Raw genomic sequence first — 15,170 nt, 5'->3', positions numbered from 1 at the left:
TCTCTCAGTTCGCTTGGGAAAAGATCGAATTAACCGTCGCAGTTAAAGGAAAAGAAAAGAAAATCCTGGTACCAAGAACACGGGAATAAAAAAGTTAATTTACTGGACCACAGGCAACAAGAGACGGTCTGCAGACTCATTCACCTTCGTGACAGCCGGAGGGGAGGACGGTTACATAACGGTCATTGGTGTCAAAGACAAAAGCGTGGCGGGGACGAGAGCGAAAATGCAGGTAAGGAACGAATGCTCACACTCTGCGACCTGAGCGAGTCCTTGCTCGCGCCTGACAGGAAATCGACCGTGGCCACTCTCCACACGAGAGGCGGGCGGTGACGTGGCTGTTGTAACAGCAGATCTCGCGAGACGACACGAGGCGAGGGCAAGGATCGATTCGAAACCAGCTAGGCAACAGCTACCCAAAATAGTCCCAGACTGGGTATTTGCCATTGAGACGCTACCCAGAGAGAGAAGGCATCTGTACAATACCCGGGGTGCTTTGTTCATCCTACGCAACTCGTAGCCCCTTAACCCAGATTTCACAATGGCGAAGCGAGAGTCCAGAACTAAATGCACCCTGCAATGCGGCGGTGGTGTGAATGGAGTGGGTGGGGTTGCCAGTCATGTCGCTTGTGGCTTTACAAGTCTGAGCTTTATGGTGGATGCTGGTTAAAATGGTTTTGCTGATGTGGAATAAAAGTGACCTCTGATGTTCACGGACAAGGGTCAGCCAGCCGCCATATTGGAGCTCATGCACTTAACCCGAGGGCGCATCACTTCGCTTCTCGCCACATGGGACGGGTAGGTCCCTTCCAAGGTAGCTTCCTTGACCATTACCTCCTAACCTCCAAATAGTCGTGCATTCACCATACTTAAGTACGATTTTCACATTCAAACTACACGTCCACACATTTTTTAAAAACTCTGGTAAGTAAACACTTACACAGGTTGTGACACCACCCGCACCAATACCGTACACACCCTACCACGACCTCTACAAGAAAAACCTCACTTCCGTGTGCTTGCTGTCGTATGGGATCCTGTCACAACTCGCTCGTTCACTACCCAGGGTTTTGCAATGACCACGACCCCACCTCGTCCTCACGTGACGGCGGCCGAGTGCGAGGTTCGCGAGTCTGGACCGTCCACCGCTCGTGCGGGCCTTGGCCGTCGCCTCCCTCCGTCGCTGGCGGCCCTCGTCGATCCATCGCGTGGTCGATGTCGCTGCTGGGGATGAGGTCACGCTAGGTAACGTCTCAAATTCTCGGGTAATCCCCGCACGTCACAATTTGCATTTTCAGCAGCTCCTTGCACGGAAGTTTATGGGACAAGAAAACCAGGGTTTCTTTTTTTCGAAGTGTGGACAGAATGCTTATTTGCTTTCTAAGGGTTATGGGATTCTGGCAAGAACGCCACCCGAAACACATCACACTTTGGGAATTTCGGAAAGGCGATGGTCATTGGCCAACAAGAAGACCAAGAAGACAATAGTCCACGATGGACCGTGACGTAGGTAAAGATAAAAGGGTACAAAGCTTAGTCAGGTAGCGAAGTTTCATCTATTATAACTCGGCCGCGGTATCCAAAGAAGACAAATTCGCCCTAAAATCTGTGACTGCAGCATTTATCTTCTGAAACTAAACCTTCATTTTGTTGTGGAACAACACCTTGCTCACGAGAAGCTCTCACCATGGCCATCCGTGAAGTCCGAGGATACTCGAGGATCAGCCAAATCCTCCACTGCAGTCGCCGCCAGCCCTTGAGGGCGTCCAGGTCGACGTGGACGTTCTCGTGGAGTAAGGAGTTGTTGAAGGAGTCGAGGATGGCCTGGTTCTCGATGTAGGAGCGGTAGTGGCGCCAGCAGCAGGCCTTGATCTCCATCTCGTCGATCTGCCAGAAGTCCAGCTCGCGCTTCACCACCGCCCCGCACACCTCCAGCGGCACGTGCAGCTCACCTGAGAGAGATTTTGAAATAAATAAATAAATAAATAAATGAATAAATAAATACTTTGTATACTCTGGTAAGGGCAGAAAGGTCTTCATTACTAACAACGGAAGAAGTGTGACTACCCATTGCAAGTACTGAGTCGTTCCTTGATTTCAAAGCGAGGCCTGACTAAGCCGAGTTAGAAAAAATGCCGGGTAGAGAAGGTGGTTGACAGAAGCTCGTCCAGCTTGAAGTTTGCTACCTACACAATGCAACCTTGGTTTGTAACTTGATGAGATTGATGATAATGACTAAAGAGTGGACAGCAGAGGTGATAAACAAACAGCGGTGACATCTGAGTAAAGAGCAGACAACACGTGGTTGTAGTTGTAGTCAGTCCAACCTAGTAGAGCACGTCACGTGCATCCTGCATGTGTAGACGACAAAATTATTTATTTATTTTTAGGGACAAGAAAGCCACGACAGTTTTCTAGTTGAGCGACCATCATTAATTCACTTAATTGAAATTATTGAGGCGAAACAGCGTGCAAACAGCGTGTGACAGATCTTTGTTTACTTGTTGTTTACTGTAATTACAGTTCCCAGTCACGCTTGTCACGTCATCACAACACACTTCATAATCATCTGGATGCAATGGGAGAAAAATATGACAGTCATTATTGTAGTGTAGACATGACAACGTGTGGCAGTCAGCATCGTTTTCAGAGTGATTTATGTTCTGTTATTTACATATACAGTTCCATTAATTATCTCCTCAGAGGCAGAGAGAAAGAGAGAAAAGAAAGAAGAAGGATAGTAAATAAAACGTATACAGAATGTATAAAAGAAGAGAGACTAAATGAATAAAAAGAAAGAAAAAAGAGAGAGAGAGGAAAAAAAAAGATGGAGGCAGAAAATCAAAGATAACTGGAGAGAGAGAGAGATGTCAAAGAGAAAGGTAGGAAAAGAAAAAGGAAAGAGCGTGTGTAGGTGGATACCGTGTTTCATGCATAATATATATATATATATCACATATATATCAAATTAATAAAGACAAACATGAAAGTCGCCGAGCTGTGACAGTGGTAAATGTGAAAAATACGGTTAACAGCGTGCGGAGGGCAGTTGAATTACCGCCATTACCCGCCATTACCCGCCATGCTTGCAACAGGTGGTGCCACAGTCGCTGTGAGTACATGAGTAGAGACAGCAAGGTGCCGGCTATGTCTAGTCTGTTATACTGCAGTATGCAGAACAAATATCATACACCCGGATAGACAGACAGATTTTATAGTAAAGACAGAATGGATAGGCAGAGCGCGAGAGAGAAGGAGAGATAAACAATGCATGTGCTCCAGGGAGTAATACGCGGCAGTGCCTTGAACATGTTCCTCTACCCGCATGTGCATGACAAAGGAAGGAAAAACAAAGGAGATTAAGGATTGACAGAAGAGCAAGAGAAAGAAAGGAAAAAAAACAGATGAAAAGAAGAGAGGAACAAATAAAACTATTTTCTAGTGGCATGCCATGCAGTTGTAGGTCAAACATTACATTCCGTGTTAATATTTGCTGTCTGGCTACTGGATGTACAAGTCTGTAAATAACAGCCAAATAGAGGCAAAGCCCAATGATGTGAGAAGCGATAATAGCAAGAAGAATAAATAAAATAATAAAATGTGACGAAGGCGTTGTGAGCGTGACTCGGGGTTACTTGAATTGAGAGTAAAACTGGAAAAAAACTCCGGGGTTACGCAAGGATGGAGTATCCTACCTTTGCCGGTTGCTTGCCCTTTGGAAAGACGAAGAAGAAGAAGTACTTAACTAAAGTTATTGACAACAAGTAAACAAACACAAGACTTGTTTATCTTAATGATCTGCATTGCAAATGCCCAAACTGTCAAAGTCATGAATGCTGAATGTTGTTTTTCCACAGACATATTGAAATAAGTAAAATGACAAGAAATAAAGGAAATAACTAGTAGACCCTGATACAGTCTACCTTGTCATGTAAACTAATCATCAGCACATTGCGAGTTAATACTACATTCATGAGAAATTCAATCAGAAAATAGTGAACACTGTTTAGTTGCAGACGATGACGAGAGAGAGGAAGGGATGAATGAAGTGCTGAAACTAACCCCAAGAGAGGTTAATGTTTAGAGAATGGAAGACAAGTAAACAACATAAGTTGTGAGTGACTATGCAGGTGAAAAAAGTGTTGTTTGAGTCAGTAAGACTATGGCTCTCGTTCACGTTCTGTCCGAGAGTTGAAGGGAGAGAACTGAGGGGACCCGCTGACGTCATTCAACATTTTGCCGTGAGTCGTTTGGAAATATATTATATCCACATACAAATATAATACAGGAACTTCACAGAGCACGTTGACAACTGTATGCACACCTGTCTAGACACAAAAGTAACAAGTTACACAACGGACATGCGCACACACCAGTGTACAATAACAGTATTACAGAGGTCACATGAATACTTTGTGTACACTCCACACACTACAATAACCGTCGCTACCCTGCAACTAAAACTACATCCTGTCTACGAGCATCACTCCTCACCAACCAACATAGCAACAGTGAGAACAGTCTGTTTGCCTTTACTTGTCTGCACAGTTGTTTCTCCTTCCCTCCTTCCTATTCTGTCTACCTCTCCTTACAGGACAAGCCGAGTGCAACCATTGTGACAGGGTTGTTTATCTTAGAAAAATAATTCCCACAATGTGAGTACACAAGTATGGTTAATCTCCAAGAAGTAAGCATTCAAACATCGGCATTCGCACCTGCCACTAGGAAAGCTGAAACAATGAGCAGTCTGTCGCGAGTGTCTCAGGTGATACAATTACATTTTAAATTATTGTTCGAGTTGCACAAACGATTTACATTGCAGACGATGAGACTATTTCACATGCATTGTTCAAATTAAGAACTGCATTTAAAAAGCAAAAGTCGCAACACGAATCTTAAAGGCATCAGTAATAAATGTTAAAATAAATTTGAGAAACCATTAGCCGTATATTTAATGTGTAAAACATGGAAGATCTAATAAGGTGGTCAGGTGAGACAAGTACAAACTACCTGAGAACAACTTAGAATTCAGTTACAGGTCACAGCTGCTCTTACAAGGGATTTGAACCCTCTTCATAACAACTCATGGCTTGTCCTAATCTTGCGGCCACACTTGAGTTTCTTGATCACAGACAGAGTAAATGGAGTTTTGACAATAAATAATCGACTGGACCGTAAAGAGTTCAGTGAGTCCGAGCTGCTCTGACCTGCACCATGCAACTGCCACCTCAGGCTAATTGAATTAATTAACACTGCCACGTGGAACAAACTTGAAGCATCAGCTTTACCCACTGACTGACGTGCTACCCGCAATTACTCATTGATTCTCCTCCCGATCCACATCACCAAACATCCGCAGTTTGCGGTCGGCCGTTGTCCGTCTCTCTCCCTTACGAGCCCTGGACACCCAAGCAAAGCCTCGGTCAGTGCATTCAGAAGATAACAATCAATGTTAAAATCATGTTGTGACGAGTTATTCTTGCCGACTGAGGTTGAAAACAAAAGATATTTGTTAGAATAATCTCCTTTAAAATTCAATGTCCTCAAACAGTAATTCTGATTGCTACTGCGTCAAGGGGCAGCGGTCAAAGGTCAAAGTGGCACGACGACAACACAAGCCAGTGGCAAACTCATCTTACAGGGGCTTAGCGTTCTTGAAGAAGGCTTTCAATACCGGAATCAAACATTAAGAAGATTATAGGGCTGATCTTGAACATTCCACGCCCTTGTTCACCGCCTCAAGTATTGGGAATAATGATGGCAGGACGCTCAACCTCTGACTCACCACTCTATGATCCTGTGCACAAACAATGGCTGAATGACACGACACAACATCTAACATCAATGTCTACACCAACTTATAGCAAAAGTCGCATTAAGGACGAAGACTTGCCGTCTGGAAACAGAAAGCAATGTCTCGAACATGCTGGTTCCCCTGCAACCTAAAAGGCGATCTATTTCAGGCGCCTGAAACAATGGCCATGAATTATTCACATCAGTGGCCGAGGGCTCCCCTGGGCGAAGTAAGCACCAGAGTGATGTGCCTTTCCTTCCCCTTTCCTCTTCATAAATATGGAGGGACTGGCGATGGAGGAGGTTTCAGCAGAATCGCGCCTCCCAGTGTTTGGCGCGCCCCTCCACTAAGCCGGCCATGATGCCGAGCTGATTAATTGAAGGAAATGCGTGCTGATGTTTTGCAGATCGCCTTGTTTTCCAAGCTGTGGGTGGAGAAGGTCCTCGGCCGCAAATGATGCATTTGAGGATCATAGAGACTTGGATTGGTCTGTGTGAGACCGAGTTTGACCTCACTGTGTCTATCATTACATATTTTCTCCAGACATTGCTGGTCCAATCCAACACCATCAGCTACAACAAAATAACGAAATAAAATATATTTACATGTTTTATTGTAAGCAATAATCTACGCAAGAACGAATAAAGTTCGGTCGAATGAAACAAAAATGTCTGAGTTCAAAAAAAGGAAAACATTTGGTGCTGGAACTCAACTTTGACAGCTGATGGATTTCATCATGTGCTTCTAGGCCATTAATGCAGAGATTAAACAAGAATTTATTCTGAAAAAAATGTATGTGTGGGAGGAAAAAGACGATCAGCACACGAAAGATTTGATATTATATTTAATATTATACTTGTCTCTTGTCCATTGCGGTCAGTGCCCGCTGGTCAAACAGCTTCGAGCTTTGATTCCGAGAGACAGCCGGCAGAAAACCAACTTTTCAAACCCAGGCAGAAAATGAAGAAAAAAAGTGCATTTGCGCCAAGAAGCCGCACATCCTCCACCTTAATACCAAAATGTCGGGCGCGAGCTTTGTGGCAGCTGTGACGGAGGTCCGTTGGTGGTGACGTCACGTAAGGACGTCATAGGTAACGGTCCTGTCAATCCCTTTCTTCTGAAATGTGTCTGGCTGTCTGGCTGTCTGGCTGGGGATGGAATTAGCATTTCTGAAGTGGATACATGGCTCATCCCCTTGGTCAGTCTGATGGACCTGTCATTGGTCGGGCTTGAGCGATCAGTTGACGAGATGTGATCACGTGATCATCATCACCTAACCTTCTCATTGCCCACAGTTGTCCCGGGCCTAGACTACGGTCACAATGATGACAGACATTTCTGAACTTCAGTCTATTCAGTATTTTACAAAGCCATTGAATTATCATCTCTCTGCTTCTGTTGACACAGAACTTTTCGTTTCAGCCAATCAGATCAAAGATATTACTGTCAGACAATCAAACAATTACACCAAAGGACGCCATGTTAGACGAAGGATATCCATGGCACATCGTTTGGATGTTTTTATTTACCCCGACCATCACACTCATCTCACCCCACTAACATTGATTCGTTGATCTTCATGAACTCGGGATCGAATCTCACAGTCCGCAGACTTACGAGCCCTCCACTGACCATCAATATCATCGTCGTGGTGAGATCGACAGGTTCAGTATGCCCTTTACATCAGTTTAAGACGTGTAAACATACTGAGAACTTCCAGAAATGATTGCTTCTGGACATGAACGAAAAGACTGGGGTCAACGACAGCTGTAAGAAAGATAAAGTTGAACCACAGCATGGAAGTTCCTCATCTTCATTCCAACGAGACCTGTCAAGTGACCCATCAGCAGCGATAAAGTCGAGACCCTCGGCAAAGTGCATCCAGAAGTCGACAGCCACTACGTATGGTCCCTAAATATTTATATTGGATGTGAGAGGCAAGACAGGGCACAGTCACCGCGGCCCCACTTGTTGCCCGGATCAGTTTATGAATGACTGTGAATACTTTGTTCTCTTCTGGCCGCTGGTGTTATCGCCTCTTGTCTACGTCATCGTGAAGGTGAAGTCAACTGCAAACTGAAGGTGGATGGTTCTCAAAAAAAAATCACGTGACGGTTTAGAAAACGGTTATGGCGGGGAATATAGGAATATAGGAAAAAATCGGTCAAAGTTTCTGGATCTTTATTAAAATAAATGGCAAACAATGTTTTGCAGATGTCAGCTCACTGGGAGTTATGTATTGTGAAATATTCATGATATCCACTCTTTGTGCCAGAAATACAGTCGCATCCACAAAGGACAAATTAATTAGCGGCCAACTGGTCAAAGCCACGACACACATTTAACATGCATGGGTTAGTCGCCATTAACATCATTGTTTACTCCTTTACTCGTCTCTTTGTTGTCTCTCTGTTGCCTTGTTTACACATGTTGATGTGAACATCGGTATGTCTGCGTGTTTGTTTATGGCAAACGTGTGTGTTTGTGTGGGTGACAGAGAGAGAAACAAACACAGAAACGCAAATTTTCGAAAGGAATACATTTTGCGCCGAATTACAAGTCCAAATAAAAAGAATAAAAAATTTATAAAGAAGAGGGTGTGGAGTGAATGAGAAAAAGAATGGAAGGAAGACAAGCCATTACTGAAAAAGAAGACCAGAAAAGGCTCTAAAAGGCATGCTAAACATCCGGGTATTCGTGCCTCATAAAGTGTCAAGTATCGGAAGAATCCGAACCTGGAGAGAGGTCAAGTATTCAGTCTCCGAGCCTAAGACGAGTTTCAAGTACCCTGAGGGTTACCGCCTGAAAGGAGCTTCAATCATCCAGACTCCGAGTGTCAAGTGTCGAGAAAACTTGGTGTTGAAACCGCAGGCCCCCGACACACTCGTGTTAATGTGTGAATGTTTATCCCTCCTTCTCTCTCCTTCCAACGGACACAAAAACCAAAACAACGGTCATTCAATGTCTGACCTTCTACGAACCGGTTGAAACAGTAGAGTGGACACGCCAGGACCCCGCTGACTACGTGATTCCGCCGACATTGTGTGGCGAGTCCATTCACTCTCTGCAATGTGACGTGTGGGCGTGTCCCCACAACGTGATCTCGCGGGACTTGACTTTCCTCACGTGATCTCGGTGGAGTGCCAGGCATGTTGGCGAGGGCGTTTTCAGAAGAGTGGTTCCAGGGAAACAGTAGCCCCTGAGGGCTGAGAGGGTGTGTTTTGGGGGGTGGGACTGTGAAGAGAAAATTGCGAGATGGTCTGTCACGTGATCGGCACAGATGGATGGCGTCCTCCACGAGATGGCGTAGTAATCGCATGTAGTCGTGTCCGTCTTCTTAATACATACTTGATCTCAACATCCACCATTATTATCGCGGGTCTCGGTGCTGTAAAGTGCAATGATGTCTGCTGTAACTCTTCCAGTGGTGTTGTCAGCGCTCGATCTCTCGCTTTCCTTGAGTCCTGCTTACGTCTGCGCGGAGTCGGCGTGACGAGTGCACTCTTGATGACCTGTCCTCGGCTTCCACACTGACAGCACACGTCACACAACGAGGGCACGAAGTTTCAAGGGGAGAGATAATTATTATTGTGATGCCATCCCTTTTTCTCCCCTAGCTCTTGGCGAAGCTGTCGTCCCTCCCATCCAACTTTCATCTCTATTTTCTCTCACCAGTACCATGCTCCGGAGCATGTTTATTCCTGATGTTTATTTTCTTCGTTCTAAGATGCTACCGGTCTCTCTAAATGTGAAAAAAATTATGCAGAAGAAATTGTGACAAATTCCTTACCTCACAGATAAAAACATGACAACCTCGGAATTGAAGACCGTACCAGAGAGAGAGAAGGGGGAAGACTGGGGAAGTGAGTGAGCAAACTATTTGTAACGGTTCTACCCACTGCCGAACACGAGCTGTTCAGAAAGTAACATGTAGAGTGCAAGAGAAGGAGGGTTAGGGGACAGAATAAAAATAATCGAACCTTCGGAGGTATACAGAGAGAGAGAGACGTGTGTGTGTGTGTGAGCCTCCTGACGTCTGTGTGCTCGCCAGCGCGTGCTCTTGAATAAAGTGAAGGGAGAGCATCAATAGGTGACGTCCCCTTACCAAACCCCGCCTCCTGCAATCTTTTGGCCGAGTTCCCGCAGACAGATAACTCCAGCAGACAGATAACTCCAGCAGACAGATAACTCCAGCAGACAGTCCTCGTGCAATTACCGCAAACCTGACCACAGCGCCGGTCCGTGCGCCCCACGCGCGCTGGTCGAAGACAACATGGAGACAAAGACCAGGGAACCGCCATGAGCTCGGCGCTGCCTGCCTCCCTCTGTTAACTAGATACCTCACGCCACAGTTCTCCCTCCTCAAGATGGAGTGGCCGCCCCTTGCCATTGATTTTTTTTTTTTTTTTTTTTTTTTTTGCTGCAGCAGCAGCATCTCGTGGTCGATGGCAGCCGACTGTGGTCAGATGGGTTAAGTCTACGTGTTTCATCGAGTGCGTATTCAGCAGAACCGACTCGCGGGTAAATATCTTTAGAGAGAAACTCGGTGAGAGAGTGTGTGAGCCAAGTGTGTCTGTAATATTAAGTCAGTTGCAGGCGCTTGGCGCCATTGCTGGTGTACATACTGTGAGCAATCTCCGGTCCTTCGTAAACAGCGACACAGACCTCAGTTTACAGATATTTAGCACTGATCACGTGTCACACAGAACGAAAAGAATTTTTAAAAAATCATGGTTGAGAGGAAAAAAAGTTACTTTTCATCGAATAAAAACATTTGATCGTTTTGGAGAACAAGGCCAGTGTAGGTGTCTTTAGATAACGGTCTGTTACTGGTGTTGGTCATCAATGTCACAACGTTAAAACAAAATCAAAATAATTCAAAATACAATAAAGATCATCGTTGGTGTCTTGTAAATAAACACCTTGGGGACGAACAACTAAGAAAAGTCAAAGAAAGGGAGAAAAGAAACCCTGGCCAAGGAGGGAGGAATACGTTGGCCACACTGTGTCATGCACTCCTCGACATCGATACACACTCACATCACAACTCATCCTGCTGTGAGGGTGGGGATGGAGGGAGGGAGGGGAGGAGAGGGGTCGATGTCTGTCTTGTCCTTCACCCTGCAGACTGCAGTGTAGATGACTGTAGCTGTACACACGAGATTAGTGATGACGACAACCATCGGGGAAGCCATGTCCGGGTATCAGTGTAACGGATGGCGAAAGAACTGGAAGCAAAACACTTTACATCACATGACAAAAACAACAACAAAACTCCGGAGACTAGTCATAAAGTAGACCTCGGATATAGAGAAGAATGTGAAATTTTATTCTCCACTCACCCACTCCCACTGGATTCCTCTCTCTTTCTCTGTGTTTACAATTTATTGCGCGGATGTGGACAACCACAGAACAGCAAACAAGCAGCACAGCCCCACCCCAGATTCAATTTCCCAAACATAAACATGTCCATCGTAGGTCTCCCTACCCTCAACAGCCACCCGTGTTTGACTGTATTTGAAATTCAAAAACTTGGGCAGGGAGCGTGGGCGCCTGCTGGAAATTAATGACACGGTTAATCATCCTGCTCACAGGCCACAGAATAAAATTAATGATACGGTTAATAATTCTGGTGACAGGCCACATAAAAACCTTAATGACAATGTTAACAATCCTGCTCACAGGCCACACAATGAAAGCTCCAGCGCCGGGTACAAGCAGTTCCCGTGTCTGCGGAATGCTGCATGTTGGAGTGAGGGATGGCGGGGAAGGGAAAACACGGGAACCAGAGAGAACTTTATTCCAAGCAGGATCGATGGAAAGAGAAAGCAGTGGAAGGATGGTCAGGGACATTTAAATAGTTCTGGAGGACGCATGTCCTGCGAAACATGGGGTGTCTGTAGGAGGGAACACGGGTGGGTGGATGAAAGGTGCTGGAAGTGTCGGGATGAGAACAGTGCTTGTGCTTTAGTATTCCAGCGCTCGTTCATTTTTCCCCAAGAAAATAACATTCCACCTTCCACACATCGTGAGAAGCGATAGACTGTTCGACTTTCGCCAACACCACACGGAACAGAGGTTGTTTCAGGGCTAGCTGAAGGAAAAAAGAAGATGGATAACACGAGTTACATTATTTTCATTCTCGAATGATCGATGTTTATTGTTTATGCATTTTCACTTTCTTTTCTTTTAACTGTCACATCTATAATGATTTCCAACTCACTTCGTGATAATTATGGGAAAAAAGTCACCGAGTTAAAAAAAAAAACAAAACTTTAATATGCTCTTTGTCTTCTTTTCCCATTTCCTTCTTCACAACTATTTCTTTGATTACAGGAGACATGATCCTTTCTATTCGTCCTTTCTTCACTAGGAATTGTTTTCTTATATTTCAAAGTTAGTTACTGAAACACGGAGCGGTTAGATTGCCATGAGGCACGGAGAGTAACCGATTTAATACCCGTGTGGCGCCGGGTACTTGCCCAATGGATCCAGCTTCTGGATGGTTACCTTATACAGGGTGGGTAAGCGCACGCCGAGAGAGAGAGAGGATGGGCAGCGACATGTTTATTTGTTTACAGGTACAAAGTCGAGCGAGGGTAAAGACTTATTGCAAACTTTGGTGCAGAAAGCAGGTGGAGGGCTGTTCGCCACAGAAGTGAGTCAACTGGTGAAAAAAATTCACTCATCTCAAGAAGACTACAAAAGACATCAGAGGATGACAGTCCAGCGCAGAAGCTGAAGGATCGAGCAGCTTCACCACGACAATCACCTGGTCACACCATCCTGACCACCCGGCAGTTGCTGGCCGAGAGGAACATCGCAGTAGTAGAGCAACCTCCCTAGTCACGTGATCTTGCTCCAGGAGAGGTCTTCAGGTTCCCCCCAAGCTCGAGGAGACTTGTTTTGAAAGCGTGGAGGCCCTCAAGAGGATCGTAACGACGGAGCTGAGGGGCATCCCAGAACAATCTTGCAGCAGAGCATAGAAACATGGCCGAGAAAGATGAAAACATGCATGATAGTCGAGGGAATTACTTTGCAGGGTAAGCCATGTAGTTTCTTGTTTTGAATTGAAATAAACCCTTTGTGACACCAGTCGTGTTGCTAATATACCTCGTAAAGACGGATGTTGAGACAGGTAACACGTTGGCTCCATGGCAGGTAATAAAACCTCCCTTCAGAGAATCGGAGTCTGACAACAATGAGATAAGAGGTACTCTCAGCCAAATCCAGTAAAAGGCAGAAAGTCGGTGAACAGGGGCTGAAATCCGACCTTCAGACAGCAAAAGTCTATCTCGTGGGAAATGAAAGCTTCGCCCTACGAAAAGTGAAAGGTTGACTTTACTACAAGCGACATGGGTTCATTCCAGGGCAGCAGAAAAGGTTACTCCAGAAAGGGTCAAAAGGCTAACCCCAAAGAGCAGGAAGCTGGTCTCAGGAGGAAGCTTAAGCATGACATCACGAGAATGAGACGAAAGGGGGGATGGCAGGAGGAGGAGGATGAAAGCAAAAGCTGTTGGAGTTGGGGTGAGAGGGTTGAGACTGATGTCGTAGAAAAGACAGAAGAGAAAGCACTCATCAATCTCTTAATGCGGCCTGTACGCCCCGAAAGCCTCGAGCTGTCACGTGCAAAAGGACCAGGCCCTCCCGGTCCCTCCGTCAGCATTGATTGCAGTTCACCTGGTCCTGCCATCGACCGCGAGGCAATAACTGCTTGCACCTCGGACCCATCCCTCTGAGACATCGCGAACACCGCTCATTGAGGTGGAACAAATGGACACAAGTGTCCACCCACTCACCCACCCCTCCCCCTTACCAACCTCCCACACAAGTACACTTGCAAGAACACCCGCACCCCAAACAAGCTCATAATTGTTTTAGTCCTCGCGGGATGCTCCGGCATCATTCGAATACAAGGTTTGGTTGATTAGGTTGGGGCAAAGTGGTTTCCCCCATTAAGGAGAAGAAGGGAGCAAACCAGAGAAAATCTCCGAAGGCCATCCCTGCGAACAGGTGTCACATACGAGATGTGAACCAGAGCCTTCCAGAAACAGCGAATCAACCAAGAATTTTGAGAGAAATGTAAGTAATCCGTGTCCACAGAAATTATACAGGATGGGTGTTGTCCATCTCATTCCTCTTTCGATGACATGGTTATGTGTGACCCACCCTGTATCTACACCACGACTCCGGGTAGACTGATTGACTGACAACTTCAAGGTGTTCTACACGTGCTTGGGAGTGGACATTAGTAAGCTGAGTGTATCCTGAAAGGGAAGAAAAAAACAAAAGAACATAACGGGTGAGTCTGTTGTGTCGGACATGGTTCACTGGATACATTCTGGCTTCGGAGTTGCTGGCGGTAGTAGTGGTTCGGTCCAAGAACAAAGTGGTCACACATCTTTACAGACACCGTGAGACACGTGTTCTAGGAATAGTGGAAAGCTGTAAAAAATAACCCGTCAACAAAATAGCCTCAAAACCCATATTTAAGCCAGAAAGAATGAATAAATGCCAAGTAAGACGATTTCCTAAAGACAACAAGAGGCTTTTCTAACACACAGACTTGCCAGTCAGCATGCACGGACACACACACACACAGAGAACACTACTACACGCTGGAATGGTAGAGAATGGGAGGCGTTGGAGGCCTTAATGAAGGACACACTAATGGAATAGCGGGGCTGCTGCCAGTGTCAAGGGAGGGAATCAGGGGCCCGGTCTGACGGCAGGTGGCGTGACACGATCGCCATCAGCAGTTCGTCGTGGGAAATCTGTGCAAAGCGGACCTCGGGAAGAGAGGGGACTGCAAGCAGAATGCTTGAGATCGACTCCAGTCTGGTGGCATTGTGATGCCGAACGAAAAAGAAAACACGATTTTACTACTGGGTCAGCTTCATTCATCCATTCATCTCTTGACGAGTAACGGTCGCTGGGGTGAGAGAAACGTACAAAGGTGGCAGCCGAGGAGGCCCACCACCCAGGCTTGTCTTTAGCGATGGTGAACAGAGAAAAAAAGGTTTTTGTAGGTCAGGATCAGAAGGACAGTATGTCATCATTTATTTATAATTCACTTTACAATTTATACAGGGGGAGACAAAGCGCCTTGGGTCTTCACATCAGTTGTCTTTCACTCTCAGGTGTTTCTTTAATGCCGTTGATGTGTCTTTAAATAAATAATGTTCTCCATGCCTGATACAACTCATCAAACTCTCATAGCCAGCCATTAGGATGTCGTCTAAAAAAAAAAAAGCTGCTTCAGAAGATGAAGTCCGAGTCCATCCATGTTTTGACGATCTCCCTCGCCGTCCCTCCTCCATGTCCCTACAAGGTCCGTGATACGACCTGCGACACCCGTCCAGCGATGATCGAATCT

General features: G+C 45.7%; 1 protein-coding gene across 2 annotated transcripts in view; it reads right to left on the bottom strand.

Annotated features, from left to right (window-relative positions):
* The window catches only part of LOC112573794 (potassium voltage-gated channel protein Shaw-like), a 62,253-nt gene that overhangs the window by 10,141 nt on the left and 36,942 nt on the right, over positions 1 to 15,170 (bottom strand). Inside the window, exons 2-3 of one of the 2 annotated variants that reach the window (XM_025254393.1) lie at positions 3,696 to 3,713; positions 1,687 to 1,952 (exon numbers count right to left, since the gene is read on the bottom strand). In XM_025254393.1, coding sequence (XP_025110178.1) covers positions 1,687 to 1,952; positions 3,696 to 3,713 — 284 coding nt within the window. The remainder of the gene's footprint in view (positions 1 to 1,686; positions 1,953 to 3,695; positions 3,714 to 15,170) is intronic. The other variant, XM_025254395.1, reaches the window with a different exon arrangement.

This window comes from Pomacea canaliculata, linkage group LG10, assembly GCF_003073045.1.
Source record: "Pomacea canaliculata isolate SZHN2017 linkage group LG10, ASM307304v1, whole genome shotgun sequence".
NCBI lineage: Eukaryota > Metazoa > Mollusca > Gastropoda > Architaenioglossa > Ampullariidae > Pomacea > Pomacea canaliculata.
Note: the sequence above shows the minus strand (reverse complement) of the source record. Positions and strands in the feature narration are given on the sequence as shown.